Source organism: Solanum stenotomum, chromosome 12 (assembly GCF_019186545.1).
Source record: "Solanum stenotomum isolate F172 chromosome 12, ASM1918654v1, whole genome shotgun sequence".
NCBI lineage: Eukaryota > Viridiplantae > Streptophyta > Magnoliopsida > Solanales > Solanaceae > Solanum > Solanum stenotomum.
In genome coordinates this window covers 29,524,162-29,541,511 of record NC_064293.1, presented here as the reverse complement: position 1 = coordinate 29,541,511, position 17,350 = coordinate 29,524,162, and the positions used below count along the sequence as shown (strand labels likewise).

The following is a 17,350-nucleotide window of genomic DNA, read 5'->3' as shown; positions in this document are numbered from 1 at the left end:
GTACACGTGTTAGTGTAATCTATTCCTTGCAGCCTCCAATCGAAAGCANNTTCTACCCCTTTTTGGCCTACGTGGCACTATCTTGTGGGCCCAACGCGTGTTGACAATTTCTTCAAGGATAGTGCCACGTAGGCCGAAAAGGGGTAGAAAATTAATTAAAAAATAAGTTATGGGGGGTAATAGGACCTTAGTAAAGGTTAGGTGTGTCTCAGGGATTTCGAGCATAGGTTGGGGGGGTACTTATGCATTTTCCCTTGTTATTTTGAACTAATAGCTTATACTTTTTAGAAAGTTGAAAAAGTGGGCCCAGCGCGTGTTGAACAACTCTTTCAGCCTATCTAATTTATATTGCCACGTAGGCCAAAAGGTGGTAAAAAATTAATAAAAAAATAAGTTGGGGGGGGTAATAGGACCTTAGTAAAGGTTAGGTGTGTCTCTGGGATTTCGGGCATAGGCTGGGGGGATACTTATGCATTTTCCCTTAATTTTAATCTTATCTCTTTTAGCTAGTATACCCCACATCCTCATCTCCACCATTTTTATTTTCCAAATGTGAGAGTTCTTAACTAACCCACACTCTACCTCATGCATACAATATATATATATATATATATATGGTCTAACCACCACTTCTTAGGAGGAAAAAAAAGAACTTCCCTAATTTTTTATTATGATATGAGAAGTATGAACCAACTGAAGCCTTATTTGTTTGCACTTAATGGGGGTATGAATCTTAATCATTCAGATTCGCCTCATTAAGTGTGTTTGCTTTTTAGAACTGAATCTTAATTATTCAGATTCAATTCCTTAAGTTTATTTGTTTTATTTTCTTATAAGTTGTTTAATTGGTATAGATCTGAATGAATCAGATCTGTAACACAGTTTTAACACTATTCAGACTCAAAAATAAGACTCCCATCTTAATTCAACTACATCACAACAAGTCATAAAAGTCACTTTATTTTCTTATTTAATTAGTGTTAATTACATGCTTACCGTTATAATTTATTTTATTCTTATTAACTGAATATACGGCTTTTACTTTCATAAATTAATCAATATATTTGAATTGATAAGCACTCCCATGGTATAATATTTAGCACGGTTCCAGAATATATATAAGAAAGTATTAACTATTTGATGGATAAAAACAAATGTCTATTATAAAATAATATGTTTTGATAAACAATATATTACTACTCTATATAAACTATTTTACATTGCATTATATTAGATTCTCAAAGTTTTTGAGTGCAAAGAATTGCCATATTAATGATGTAACTTAATGTTAAATTCTTAAAAGATAAATCATATTACCTTGTTACAATAAAAATATTCAAAATATTATTTTCTATTTAAAAAATCAATTTTACTAAAATGAGTTTTTATAAGATTTTATTGATATAGCGTTTAATTTCATATGTACATTCAGATATTGAAAACAAACAGTCCTAATAATTCAGTGTTCAGATCCAAAGACAACATCTTAGTCTTCAAATGTATATTCAGATTTATACAACTAGATCTTGTCGAACTTAACACGATGGAAAGCTCAATAATCAACACAAAAATAACAGGGAAAGAAAGGAAGAATCAAAAACTGAAAACAGTTTGCAAGGAAATGTTGCTTACTTTATTCAATACACTGAGAAGGTAATATAGGCTTACAAAATTTTAGGAATCCTAACCCCACTAAACAACTACTTAATTTCAGTAAACCAATTTCCCTAAACTCTAGGAAAAGAAATCTGCAATACTACAAACTAGGAAAAGCTTTACATGCTAACAAAATAACAAAGTAACAACTAACTAGAATATAGCTACTGCCAAACTTAGTCAGACTAGAAAAAATAGGTTGATGTTGAACGATTTTAACAACTCCTCTCGACATCAGATGTCGTCTTAGCCATGCCTAGTTGCTGACAGAAACTTTCAAACTTATTGACACTTGAGCCTTTTGTGAACAAGTCTGCAATTTGTTTATATGTGTTAATATGCTCCAGGTCAATCTCTCCTTGTAATACCTCTTCCCTGATGAAATGGTAATGTATTTCTACATGCTTCATCCTTGCAAGAAAAACAGGATTTTCAGCCAAACTAATCGCTGACAGATTGTCACAGTACAGAGAAACTGCATAGCCAACTAGTTGGTGTAAATCTTTCATCAACCGCATAAGCCATATACTTTCTTGAGCTGCGACTGCTGCTGCCCGATACTCTGCTTTTGTTGTTGATAGCGACACTGTTGGCTGCCTTTTGCTTCACCAAGAAATTGCTCCAGCTCCAAGCTTAAACACGAAGCCAGTAGTTGAGTGACGAGTGTCATGGTCTCCTGCATAGTCCGAGTCACAGTAACTAACCAACTTGTATTCTTCACCTTTCTTATACACTAGGCCATAACTAATTGTACTTTTCACATATCTTAGAATTCGCCGAACAACCTCCATATGGCGCTTCTTTGGCTTGTGCATGTAGCGACTCATCACACCAACTGCAAAAGAAATATTAGGCCTAGTCTGAGTTAGATAAATCAGACTACCTACCAATTGCCGATACATCGTCACATCTTCTAAATCTTTTCCTTCATGTGCACACATCTTGGCGTTGGTTCAATTGGAGTTGCAATTGGCTTGCACTCCAGCATTCCAAATTTCTTCAACAAGTCTCTGGCATACTTTTGTTGATGAATAAAAATTCCTTCTTGAGTACGATCAACCTCCAAACCAAGAAAATGATTAAGTTGTCCAAGTTCTTTCATATGAAATCACATAGATAAATTTTCCTTCTTTTGAACAATTTCTTCTTCATTATCACCAGTTATAATCAAATCATCGACATATACTAGTACTATGGATAGCTTTCCTCCATCAACTTTGACAAAAAAACTTGAATCTGCAGATGTAATAAAATAACCACTTTGAGTTAAAAATTCAGCAATTTTACCGTACCAGGCCCTTGGTGATTGCTTCAATCCATAGAGCGCCTTCCGCAGCTTACAAACATACCCAGGGTGCTTTTGATTCTGGAAACCCATTGGTTGAGCCATATAAGTCTCCCGATCCAGCTCTCCATGTAAAAATGCATTTTTAACATCCATCTGCCACAAATTCTTGCCTTGCTAGCAGCAAGTGCTAGTAAGACTCGCACAGTTGCAAACTTTGCCACTGGACTAAAGGTTTCATCATAATCCAAACCATATTCTTGAGTAAATCCCCAAGCTACCAAACGATATTTATGCCTCTCAATCAACCCATTTGTACGACATTTTATTTTATAAACCCATCTGCATGATATAGGTTTCACATTTTTTGGCTTCGGTACTAGTTCCAAAGTTTGAGTTTGTTCTAATGCAACAATCTCTTCCTCCATTGCTCTGCTAAGTTTTGAGCTGCTTCTTCAAAGTTTTCAGGTTCTTTTCCAGATTCGTCTTCTATTATTGTTGTATTGGCATATTTGGAGTTTTGCCTCCGAACCCATTCTGACCTTCTCGTCTCGGATTGTGGAACAGTTGGTACTTCTCCTTCATTTGTTTCACTGTAATCACATGTTGGCTAGTGAACAATTGATTGCCCAAAACTATGAGTTGCGCCTTGTTCAACATCGTCGTCTTTAATTGATCGCAAATAAGTAATTTGCAACTTATTTTTCAGATCAGTTTGGTCTGGTAATAGCTCCTTTTCCGCAGACCACCATGAAGAGGTTTCATCAAATACAACATGTTGTGATGTCTAGCACCTTCCAGTTGTAGGGTCACTACATTTCCACCCTTTTCTTTGATTATCATAGCCTATAAAAATGCATTTAACAGCTTTCTTGCCCAATTTGCTACGTAACTGATCAGGTATAAAAACATAGCATACACATCCAAATACTCGCAAATAACTGACATTAGCTTTCATATTCCACAACTTCTCAAAAGGTGAAAGAAAACCTAACCTTTGTTGAGGAAATCTGTTGATGACATATGATGCAGTCCTCATTGCTTCTACCTAAAATCTTCCTGGGACATTCTTGGCATGTAACATAGTGCGGCATATTTCTGCTAAATGTCTATTCTTCCTCTCTGCAATGCCATTTTATTGTGGCGTGTAGGCACAAGTATATTGATGGCTAATTCCGCATTCCCTTAGGTATTGAGAGAACTCAACTGAGTTGTATTCCCTTCCATTATATGTTCTTAAACAACAAATTTTCTTGCTCAGTTCTCCCTCAACTGTTTCCTTAAACTCTTTAAACTTAGAAAAAGAATCAGATTTTTCTTTCATAAAGAAAATCCAAACATACCTAGAGAAATCATCAATAAAGGTCACCATGTACTTCATTCCACCAATTGATGATTGCTTGACCGGTCCAAACACATCAGAATGAACTAGTTGTAGTGATTCATCAGCTTTAAATTTGGACTCTACAAATGGCAACTGGTGAGCTTTACCAAATTGGCATCCTGAACAAACGATGTCTACTCTTACTTCAAGTTGAGGAAGACCCTTGATCATTGACTTCTTCATCATAACACTTAGCTTGGAATAACTCACACGACCCAATCTCGTATGCCACAAATCAACAGTCTCATTATTTTTTGTCTTTTGCACATATGCAGACTCTACAGACATCACATAAACTGACTCTAACCTACGCCCCTTCATAATTAGATTTTCTAAGTTCCTGAGATCTTGATAAATCCTCACATCATCAGGACCAAACAAGACATAATTTCTAGATGTTATTAATTGTGACACTGAAATCAAGTTTTTCCTCATACCTGGAACATGATAAACATTATGAAATGGTATTTGATTGATCCCTTGTTGAAGAGACACTGTCGTCTTACCAATATGAGTTATTGGTAGCCTTGAATTACTAGTTGTCACCACAACATGACTATCCTTGTACATTGATGGATCCGGCAACTTTTGTTTATCACCTGTCATATGATTTGCACATCCCGAATCAACGATCTAGTCGTTCCCATGATCAATTGATTCAGATATAGTCAATGCAAGTGCTAAATCCTCCTCTTCTGTAGCAAAAAATGCTTCTGCATCCCAAACATCTTCACTTTTCTCGTTGGAATTTGAGGTAGTTGTGTTACTTTTGACGGACTGTTTGTTGAACCAACAATCCTTTTCCATATGACCCTTCTTCCCACAATTGTAACACTTTCCTTCAAATCTTTTTTCGTTCCTGAGATTCTTCGAAACTCCTCTTGAGCGAAAATTTTCATCTTCATGAGAATTTTTCTTCTTATATCCACCACTAGCATGATGCTTGATGCTGTTGCTTTTGTTGGTGTAGAGTGCTTCTGTCACGCCCCGAGCCTACACCCTGGGCGGGACCGACACCTGGAGACCATTGCTGGCCCCAGGCAAACCCTTGGCCTGGCTTTCTTAACTCAGCGGAAACCTAACTCAACAAAATAACTCAACGTCATGCAAAGACATAAACAACTTAACTAATAAAAATATGGCCCAAAGGGCAACTCGAGCGTCAAAATAGAATATTTACATATATATATATACATATACATGGATGAGAGACTCAAAACTAACTGACTGACTGTCTATTGAAGCCTCTAATATACTGAGATAGATGTGGGGACAGACCCCGCAACATCCTAATAGAACAAAACTAAGTACACAAAATAATTGAGTCCTCCGGAATGCAAGGAGGCTCACCACAGACTCTGGAGTGCTCAGCTGGATCAACGACGTGCGGGATGTTGATCCGGGGTACCTGTATCTGCATCATAAGACGATGCAGGCCAACTGGCATCAGTACATGGAATGTACGAATATGTGAGCTGGAAAAGCTGAACCACGACTTAAGCTTGAAAGGAGAACAAGCGATCACTTACCTTGACTCTGAACGACTCATATACATAACTGGACTCAAAGTAAAGCAATAAGACACGAGCCACACATATAAAGCTTGTAAAAGAATGTAAACAACTTAGATCGTTAAGGATAAAATGACAACAAACTCCACTTTTCTTTTATAAACATAATACAGCTTTTGTGGGAGGTTCTTTAACCGACAACCACCACTACGAGCCTTAGTGATGATACAACGTTTTACCTCACGTTGCCAAAGAACCATCCTATACCTTGCCATCGATATAGGACCTTACTTTTGCTTAGTGGATCCACTAGCCTAATCTTACGTGATCATCTAAAAAGAATGATACGTCACGTCCCATGTTGGCGCATGGTTCTTATGGAGAGTTGAGTTAATATGAACTCGTGTCCCCAATTCGGTGCTCAATACTACTCCCAAAAATACTTCGGCTCATGCTTTTAAAATAACTTCTTTCTTTGATTGAGACGATTACTCAAAACTTAGCCCAAAGGCTCTTTTGGAAAACATGGCTCCTTTTTTACTTAAATGTAAAAACATTTAGAACTTCTTTGGGAAGTACATAGTTCCCTATTAACTTTGGAGAAATGGACTCGACTCTTTACTCCTTACTTTACTTAAACTCTTTACTTTTGACTTGACTTGAAACTCTTAACTCAACTTGAGACTTGAAACGACGTTAAGACGTTCAATAACGACTCTTGAAAAGCTTTAAAGACTTGCTTTGGCTTGCTTAACTTCTAAGCTTGGCTCTAACTCCGCCTGACTTCTAACTTCACTTGACTTGATCCTAACTTTCTTGAATTTAATTATGGATTCAAGGACTTGATTGGTATTTGGAAGGACCTCGTGGTGTTTAGGAATGATTTGGGAATGATTTGGGACAGCCAAACTAAAGAAAATCTTCGAACATAAACTCTGAAAACAGTGGAGTCCGCGTCCGGTCCGCGACGCGGAGCAGATTTTGTTCATAGAGGGAACAAGTCCGCGACGCGGACGTGCTCCTCGCAAGCTGCCCGACTTTCTCCTTCACGTCTCCAACTCTAAATCCTCTAACCTCATGGGTTCCAGCCCCAATCACTTAGAAACATAATATCCCTCAACATTCAATAGAATACCACTCAAAAACACAATCCAATCATGTTCCACAACCCACAATAATTACAACAACAACAACAAACAACTTTAACAACATAACCAAACCTTTCTTAATGAATAAAAGGGGCTAGGTGTGTGGGGGAAAGGATCACCCACCACTAAAAGCTCACATACCTTGTTAGGGATCACCCCCGACGAAAATCCACGATGATCTTGGTGGAACTTGTTGATCTCCTCGATTTTCCTCTTCTTCTTCTCCTCTTCTTCTCTTCTTCCTCTCTTCTTCACTCTCAAGCCCTAGCCTTCACTCTCTTAGAATGGAACAAAATGATCCAAAGATCAGCCCTATACAACAATATAATCCCAAAAGAATTGGCTAGGGAAAAGACTAAAATGCCCTTAATGATTCCCGGACGGATTTCCTTGTCAACTGCCCAACTTTCAAAGGCCCTAACTCGCTCATACGAACTCGGAATTGAGCAAACTCAGCGGCGTTGGAAAGATCGTTCCGAGGGCTATGCAACCATAACTGGAAATACTTCTAACTCGTCATGAGCTAGAAGTTACGACTGATCAAAGTTGGCCAAAAACTCACCTTTTCCATACTTGGCCAAAATTTTCCAGATTTTCGAATCCTTTCCAAAAAATGAAAATTTCCAATTCTAAGCCTCTTCAATTATTTCACATTGCCGGATGTTACAGCTTCTTCCTTATTCTTCGCCATTGCTTCTTGTGTTGGGATATATACTATTAACCACATGTTTAGATATAGTATTTATTATAGAATAATTATTTATTTATTTTAATAGATCATATATTCGTTTATGGTGCTTGTTTACTTATATAGTAGATGATTTAGTGTATAGAGTTTAAGCTTATACACAGAGGATTAAATCATCGGTTCTTATAAGTATAAGTTTTTTTGTTCACAATCTAAGATGGAAATTGGACATTCCATCGGGACGATTGTAGCACAAGATTATATGTAGTTTATCTTGATTATGGGAATAGTATAGTTCCAACTTCTTGTGCTAGTGCATTTTGTATGTATTGAACGAGACCGAGTAGAGATAGTTGTTTTCGACTAACTGACAAAAGCATATTCTCTAAACTATTAAATGTACTTATATTTTTAATCCTGATATAACTATTATGATCTGTATATATTAATCATCGTTTTGATTTATTAAACAGTGAGATTCTAAGATGGGTCAATATTCCTGGTAGATTGGATGATGATAATATATATTGGTGAAATAATAAGTTAGTTGATGGAATCCATGTCTCGGTATAGAGATTGATGATATGCCTTTTTGAGAAGCTTAAAAATTTTCATCGTGTCAAACCTTGCAAGTGGATTTAAGAATCCGACACATGAAATAAGTTCGTCAATAATTTAATTTATTGATTAGTATCTGTAATCTCAACATGGGAATTTCAAAATATAAATAGAGGAGTGCAATTACGAATTTCTAGTGGAATGATTTGTAATTTATTATGGAAAGAATAATTCAAATTAATTATTTGGAATTATTTTCATAATAGGAAGCCTCGGTAATTAATTCTGTGGTCCCTACCATGCCCATATTTATCTAGAACTCAGAATTTATTGTAAAGGGAAAAAGGAGAAGTATGTGTCTTTCTCTATTCTAAGGAAAGGGAGAAGTATGTATCTTTCTATGTTCTAAGGCAAGGGAGAAGTATATCACTTTTTCTATTCTAAGGAAAGGAAGAAGGACATGACTTTTTCTTTTCTAAGGAAAGGGAGGTGTACATGTCTTTCTATTCTAAGGAAAGACATGGTATTCCTTTTACTTGGACTAAGAAGAAATCTCTATAAATAGGGATTCTTCTAACCCTTGAAAAATAATTTTTTCCAAAAAATACTTGTCCACCCAAGTATTGAGAGGGTTCAGAAGTGAACTTGGGATCACTGTAGAAGACTGTAGAATTGTGGTCTAGTTTGTGGACTGGCTTATGAATTTGCTTGAAGTTTCTAGCTTGTGGATTCACTTGAAGGTATCGGCTCACGCTTCAAGAGGTAATTCTGAAATTAAATTCAGAAAGTTTATATGATGTAACATGATTGTACTTGTTCTAGTATAAACAATGTGTTGTCTATTATTCATGTAAGTTGTATGATTTTGGTATGCTTCCGCTGTGCATATAGTTTTCCAACATCTTGGCCAACAAGCAGATTTTCAAATTCAACAGTGATGGCTGATTTGGCCATCCCTGTAAAGCAGCAACGAAACATCTGTATTCAGGTCTCAAACCATAGATAATAATTCTTTTTACCCTGGTTTCCCCAATTGGTGTCGTTGAATCCAAATCTGAAATTTCACGGCATGTCCTCTTGACTTTGTGGAAGTACTGGGCAATTTTCATATCACGTTGCTCTGTTGATAATAGTTCGTTCTCCAAAAGTTGCAGCCTTGCATCGTTCTTCTTTGAGAAAAGTGCAGCAAGTGTGTCCCATGCTTCTTTTGGCGTTTTAGCATCACGAATATGCTCCAACACATCTTCATCGATTGTTGTTTTGAGCGCAAACATTGCTTTTCCTGATTTGATCTTCCACTTCCGCAATGTTCCATTTGCATCCTCTGCCTCTGGTTGTTCAACTTCGCTTCCGTTGAAAACTTCCCAGAGATCTTGACCTTGCATATAAGACATTATACATGTTGCCCATGTATTATAATTCTAGTTATTGAGCTTTTTGATTCCGCCAACCGCTTGAAGGTCATTCATTGTGCTGGCTCTGATACCAAATGTCGAACTTAACACAATGGAAAGCTCAGCAATCAACACAAAAATAACAGGGAAAGAAAGGAAGAAACTGAAAACAATTTGCAAGGAAATGTTGCTTACTTTATTCAATACGCTGAGAAGGTAATATAGGCTTACAAAATTTTAGGAATCCTAACCCCACTAAACAACTACTTAATTTCAGTAAACCAATTTCCCTAAACTCTAGGAAAAGAAATCAGCAATACTACAAACTAGGAAAAGCATTACGTGCTAACAAAATAACAAAGTAGCAACGAACTAGAATATAGCTACTGCCAAGACTTAGTCAGACTAGAAAAAATAGGCTGATGTTGAACGATCTTAACAGATCTTAATACACATCTTAATATTCAGATGTGTATTCATATTCAGACGTCTTAATCTTAATGGAAACAAATGAGGCATGAGTATCCAACAGAAGGACAAGTGAGATATTGCATAACTATATATAATATAAATGATGTTGATTCCCTTGTTAGATAATCCATTTATAAAATTCCTCGTTACGTATAAAAAAATAAAATAAAGGCATACATCATTAGAGAGGAGAAACTGAAACACTCCTTTTTAAAATATAAAGCATTAATAAAATGAAAATAGTTATATGACTTGTTTAATTCTGTCATGGTTTCTTAAGCAAAAAATTAAAGAATTTTAAAATATAAGTATTGTTATTTAGCTATAATCCAATAAGATTATATTGAAAGCAACAAAATCTTGTAAATCCTAGTCATCGAATACGGTTATTAAATCTAGGAAAGATGGTAAAAAAACTCTCCTGAATTAGATGACATAATTCTATATTAATAATAATTTTTATAATTCAAACTTATAAGAATAATTACTCACAAGTCACAAATGGGATAAAAAAAAATTAATTTATAACTTTTTAAGGTCATTTTTTCATGCATTTGGTCTTGTACTTATTTAGCAATGATTGTTCCGTGCTCTTAGGGGATCAATATAAGAAATTAGTAAATTTCACTGCTATGTTCCGATGGTAAAAGAAAAGAAAAAGAGAGACTATGATATGATTACTAGCTTGATGTACAAATTAAATAAGACTAAACTTCCTTTCAGAAGAAGAAAAATAATAATCCTAAACGTGAATAAAGCAAAAATTTGATGTCATATTCTTATCTTTGAATTAATGAGTCTAATAAACAAAAGAGGAAAAAAATTCATGAACAAAAAAAGCAGCCAAGTGGAAAGACTCATCGAGGGATCTACAAAGTCTTACTGATATTTGTTAGGACCGAAATAAGCAGGTGTAATGCGGAAGCTAGCAAAGCAAACCTCGAAAGACCACGAGTAAGAAGACAAACGAGAAACACACCAAAAGAGACAGATTTAACGTGGTTCGGTCAATCGACCTACGTCCACAAAGGAGATGAGCAATCCACTATAAGTACGAGAGTACAAAATATAGAGAGAAACAACCTCAACCAATTCACTCGGAATACATGGGAGGTTCACACAAGTGATAACGTATCAAGCTTGTGACCCATAAATTCTCCCCCTAACCAAAACTCTCAAAGCCCTTAAGACTACATTGTGAATGCTAATTAAGTCGGAAGGAACAAGCCTATATTTATAGAGTTCTAAAACATTTCCTACAAGAAAAGGACTAGTAAAATATTAAAACCTTTTCCTAAAAGGAAAACCTATTTATGGTAAGAAATTAGGGCAAATAAACCCCAACAATATTTGATGTTATAGATGTAGAACATGTCATGAGGTTTTCACCTTGAGCCAAGGGATTGCTAGGCACCAATCTAATCAGATGTCTCAAGACACCTGGATAAAAGGTGCGCCACATCAGAAGTTTTTATGTCCATCCGTTGACCTCCTCCCCCTTACCATTAGTTGGACAAACCCCAAGTACCCCAATAATGTTACCAAGACCAGGACGCTTTACCATACCTGTTAGAAGAATCTAATGGTGTATATATATAGGAGCCTCACAGACTGTTTGGCCGTCCGTAGTTAATTTTTTACCAATTGCAGTAGGTCATGTTGTTGCAGGTGTCCGACCTGTGTTTCTGCACTTGTCATTCCTCTTATTATTCAAGTGACTGAGTTGTTTGCTCATTATCTTAGTTAAACATAATAGCAAATTCCCCTAATTCTTTAATAGAAATAGATGACTATTTATAGATGCATAACAATTTTTTTTTAATTCAATTTATAACAATAACTAGTCACAAGTTGTAAATGGGATAGAAAATTCAATTTATAACTTTTTAAGATTGTTTCTGTGTGCATTTGGTCATATGCTTATTTGACATTTCTTATTCTATAGTTCCATTTGAATTGATGTCTTAGAGAATAAGAATAGGAAATTAGTGAAATTGAATGTTATTTTTCTATGTAAAAAAAGAAAAGAGGGAAGATAATATGGTTACTAGCTTGATGTGAAGATAATATAAAGCTAAACTTCCTTACGAAAAAAGAAAAATAATAATATAAAAAAAGTCAGAAATCTGATGTTAGATTTTAATATTTTAATTTATGACTCTAATACGAAAATAAGAAGAAGAAAAAAACGAAGAGGAAAAATATTGCATTTAGGGTTTTAAAATTCAAAACAGGTCAAAGCTAAGGTTTTTGTTTTTTTAAAAAATTTAAGAAATATCAAAAAATTACCCATTGACCAAAATAAATATATTTATCTTTTACCTTGTTTTGCCAAGCATTATTACCAAATTTTTTTTGAAATATTCTTATTCATCTAAATTTATGTCATCTAAGTTGGGGTACTTTTTTTTAAATCATTTTTCCTAAAACTTAATAACCTGATTTGATTACTAGTATTTACTAGATCTTATTGCTTTCAAGAAATATGATTTTTGTTTGTCTTTCATATATTTTTCTAAATACTATTTTAGCATTACATTTTATGGTTGAAATTAATCTTAGTATGTTAACCTTCTTTTTCATTTTAATAGGTTTTATTGGAAAATTGGATATCACACAAAAAGAAGACGTTTCTTTAGGATGTACATATATTTTTTATTTCTTTATTTGAAAGAAGAAATACTTCACAAAAATATTTTTCTTTTAAATTAGTATTTTGTTAATTATATTTTATTTTTCTTAGTTAAGATTAATTAACTTATTAACTAGTAGTATTTTTTGTTATTTATTTACTCTATTTAAAAAAATAAAAAATTAAATAAAAAAGAGTACCAATAATTTTTTGTCGCTTTTGCTTGGGGAAGATTCCATCATAGTTGTGTTTTTGTCCGTTACAATATACACCCTCATAATAACCTGACACACCCTACACACAGTCACATTTTTCATATACACCCTCATAATGACCTAATACATTCTACACACAATCACATTTTTCATATACACCTTCATTATGAACTGATACACCATGTACACAATCATTTTTTTATTCGCACCCTTATGATGACTTGACACACTCTACACAATCACATTTTTCTTCATATTCTTGCATACACATGCATTTTTCTCGTAATCCTGCACACACTTATATTTTTCTTCACTGACTTGAAAAAGACAAAAGGACTCTTCAGTCTTCACTATACCAAATACTCTCCCTTGAACACCTGAGATAGAGAAAGAGCACAATACATCGCTGAAACATTTCATTCAGCTCTTAATGGATCCTCTTCGCCACCATGTATATTCACCATAGTCATCAAAGCATAGTCCTTGACCATCACTCATATCCTTTCAATTGAGGTCCACCACTAACAAAATCCTTATCTCATGAGTCTATGTTACTAATAGGTTTAGTTGATTCCTTTTTCTAAATTTTAAGATTTCACTCTAATAAAGTTGTATTAGAGTTTAGGTTTTTTTGAGGATCACATTAATCAAATATTTTAAAAAGAAATGATTATTCTTTAGAGTAAGATGTGGAAAAAAAAGCCTCTAAAGAACAAGGATTATCTCATTATAGATATTACATTTAGTTTATACTCCTTTACAAACTTATTTTTTTATATGTTTTATGTCTTTTTTTATTAGAGGTTTTCATTTTTTTCACATAAGACGTCTGAAAATGTTAGTTTCACTTTGTAAGTGATTATAAAGTTCATCTCTTTGTATTGATTTTTAATATTACATTTATAAACCCCGTATTTGATCAGAGGTATTAGCTAAGGTTAGTATTATTTTCATATCAAAGTCTTTTGATTATATCATATATAAAAGATGGGATTGGTGATGGAATCCCAAGTTTTGAAAATTAAATGGCATCTGAGAAATTTTGAGGAGGGGTATAAAGGTTAAAAAAAAAACTAGGGTTTCCCCTCTCTATCCACCTCTTTCATATCTCCATAAGTGTTTATAAATCTAATCATAAAATATATCTATCTAAGCAAAAGATTAAAATTAAGAAGGAAAAAGACATGAATTATTTCAGCGTTGAAAAGAATTACAAAAATGACGCAAATTAAAATACATTGAATTAATGAGTAACCTATTTCTTAGCAAGATCAAGAAGAAGTAAAACAACTCTATCCTCCTCTTTAGTGAGACGACCCCTGAGTCTTGCTAGAGTCTTCATATCACGAAGCCTCAAATCTTGCTTAGGAGGGGTTGGTACTGGAGACAGACATTGTTGAGAACTTGATGAATTAATGTCGTTTACACTGGTAGAAAAGATCTGTTGTTGCTGGTGAGTTGATGATGAATCAATAGTAGTAGAACTTTGTGGCTGTTGATAATTAGGAAATGGGACAAAAACCTTTTTTTGGTGGGTTCCTTTAACCCAACCATCCTTATAGTGAATCTTTGTATGGCCAGCTATGGATTGGCTTGAAGAAAAGAGTTGATTACAAATGATGCATTGGTACTTCCATACACCATGTAACTCATTCTGTTCTTGCATTTTTATTTATTCTAAGGAGGAGGAGGAGGAGGAGAAGGGGGGGAAGGGAGAGGAGGAAGAGGATGATTGAAAGGAAAATTGGTATTTGTTTGATGCCTTTAGTGGTAAAGCTCCTTATTTATACTACTCCGCGAGGACTGATATGAAAATAATTATTATTATATAAGTCCTACGTATTTATAAATTAGTCCTTTTCTAGAATATTCGTCAAGTTTAAAATATTTCAAGGGTCTTACAAGCATCAACATCATTCTCATTAGGGTTGTCAAAATCGGTCAGCCCAACTCAGCCCCATCCAGCCCAAGCCTCGTGGGCCAAGAAATTTGAAGAGTTATGGTGAGCCGGCCTTCATTTGAAAGGGTCTTGAAATGCCAACCCAGACCAACCCTAGAAGGGTTGTGGGCTAGCCCTTTTTTCATTTTCTTATAATATTTTTCTTTCTATCTTAATAAAAACTTAAATTTTTTTCAATATTTTAAATATTTAACATGTCTAACATAATTACATCAACGTACATAATAATTTCAATCATAACATACTTTATATATATATAATATTAGTAGTGATTCAAATTACAATTCAATTATTGTTATGAATTTGATATCAAGATCTTAGAGACATATGAAAAAAAAGGTACAATAATAATTATTTCTTCAAATTCACCATGAATTTGATATCAAGACCTTAGAAACATATGACAAAAAAGGTATTGTTATCGATTTGATATCAAGACCTTACATACATATGACAAAAAAACGTATTGTTATGAATTTGATATAAAGACTTTAGAAACATATGACAAAAAAAGTACAATAATAATCATTATTTCTTCAAGTTCACCATGAATTTGATATCAAAAAAGGGAAAATAATAATCATAAATAAATGTAAATAAAGCAAGAAATATTATGTAAAATTATAACATTTTAATTTACGAGTCTAATAAGCAAATAAGAAGAAAAAAAAAAGAGGAAGCGGGAAACTGTTGCATTTGGGGTTTAAAAATTCAAAACGGGTCAAAATGAGTTATTTTTCTTAAGAAATATCTAAAATTATCCTTTGGCCGTGATAATACATTTAACTTTTTACCTTATTTATCCAATGTTTACCTTATTTATCCAAGCATTGTTACCATTTTATGAAAGTCATAATGAATTTCAAAAACTATTAAATAAGGTGTTGCCGTTTGGAGAAAGAGTTGGTTTTTGAGTTTGGACAATAAAACAGTGGTTTTGTGGAAGAAGTGTGTTTTTCATAAATATGGATTGGTAAAGCAAGCTTGAATAATTACTTTTGCAATAATGTTACGACCTAAAAATGGACGTGATGACACTTTTTAAATCCTACCAAGATAAGTCTGCCTCAAACTCAACAATACGAAAGAAATGCGTAAAGAAAAACAATATAGCATAAGAATGGAAAACTTAGTCATTCTAAAATACCCTCAAAATCTGGTTGTCACATGTACAACACTCTAATGTATAAAATACGAAATTGAAAGATAATTACAAGTCTCAATGTCTTTATTTTTTTTAATAGAACAAAACATTAGAGGAACAAGAGGGTCCGTCGAAATTACAAGCAACTACCTCTCAATGTCTTCTGAAAGCCTCGAAAATAGATGAAGGAGAAAGATCACACGAGTCCGGGCTCGGAAACTACACAAGTGTAGAAGCAAGGAATGAGTACCAAACAACACAATACTCAACAAGCAACTTACTCAACAAAGAAAAACTAAGCAAGAATACAAGTACTCCTTTCATTCCAACCAAACCGCCTCAACTACAACCTGCATAGAATCTATCAGCCCAACGAAATAGTTTTACAATATACAGTTCACAAGGCTTGACAATCACAAATAAGTCCTCTTTCTAGAATACTCGACATGTCTAGATTATTCCAAGGACCTTCCATTCAAATCAATGATATTCTATTGTCTACCGAAATTTCTACATTTCTCTAGAATCTTCTACAAGTGTCAGCATCTTTCTCATGTAAGTTGTCAAAACGGGTCAGTCCAGCCCCACTCATCCCAAGCCCTAGGGACAACGAATTTGAAGGGCTAGGCAGGGCGGCCCTTCATTTGAAAGTGCCTTGAAATGGCCAACCTAGCCCAACCCTAGAAGGGTTGTGGGCTAGCCCTTTTTTTCATTTTCTTATAAAAAATATTTTCTTTTCATTCTAAATTCAAACATAAAATTTTGTCAATATATTAAAATTTTAACATCTCTAACAAAATTATATGAAAGTACATAATAATTTAATCATAACGTACTTTATACATATTATTAGTGATGATTCAAATTACAATTCCATATCTAAAATACATAACATCAAGAAAATGAGAAGATTTTCAAATCAAATGTGGAAAACAATGATATTGTTTCAATCATTTTAGATAAAAATCTACAAAAAAAATATTAAACAAAATATAATAATTGTTTTTGACAAATAAATAAGTAGCAGAAATTTGAAAAATAATAATTTATAACCTAAAGAACAATTACATCTTAAAACTTAGTTATTTTAATTCAAATTGAATAATATTTTTGACCCATGGACCAACCCTGATCTGGCCTCGATAAAGCCTCAAGGTCCAAGGGTTTACTTAGGTCGAGCCTATAAGCCCTAATTTTAAATGGGTTAGAAAAATCTTACCCCAACCTTACCCAAATAGAGGGTTGGGTTGGGCCAGCCCCATGAGCTAAAGCCTATTTTGATAGCTCTAGAGAAGAGGAAATGC

At 34.1% G+C, this 17,350-nt stretch overlaps 1 protein-coding gene across 1 annotated transcript; it reads right to left on the bottom strand.

Annotated features, from left to right (window-relative positions):
* Nucleotides 1-2,261: 2,261 nt before the first annotated feature.
* On the bottom strand, nucleotides 2,262-2,597 carry LOC125847298 (uncharacterized mitochondrial protein AtMg00810-like). Its single transcript, XM_049526947.1, has one exon. It carries the CDS (start codon nucleotides 2,595-2,597, stop codon nucleotides 2,262-2,264), a length of 336 nt encoding a protein of 111 aa, XP_049382904.1.
* Nucleotides 2,598-17,350: the final 14,753 nt, after the last annotated feature.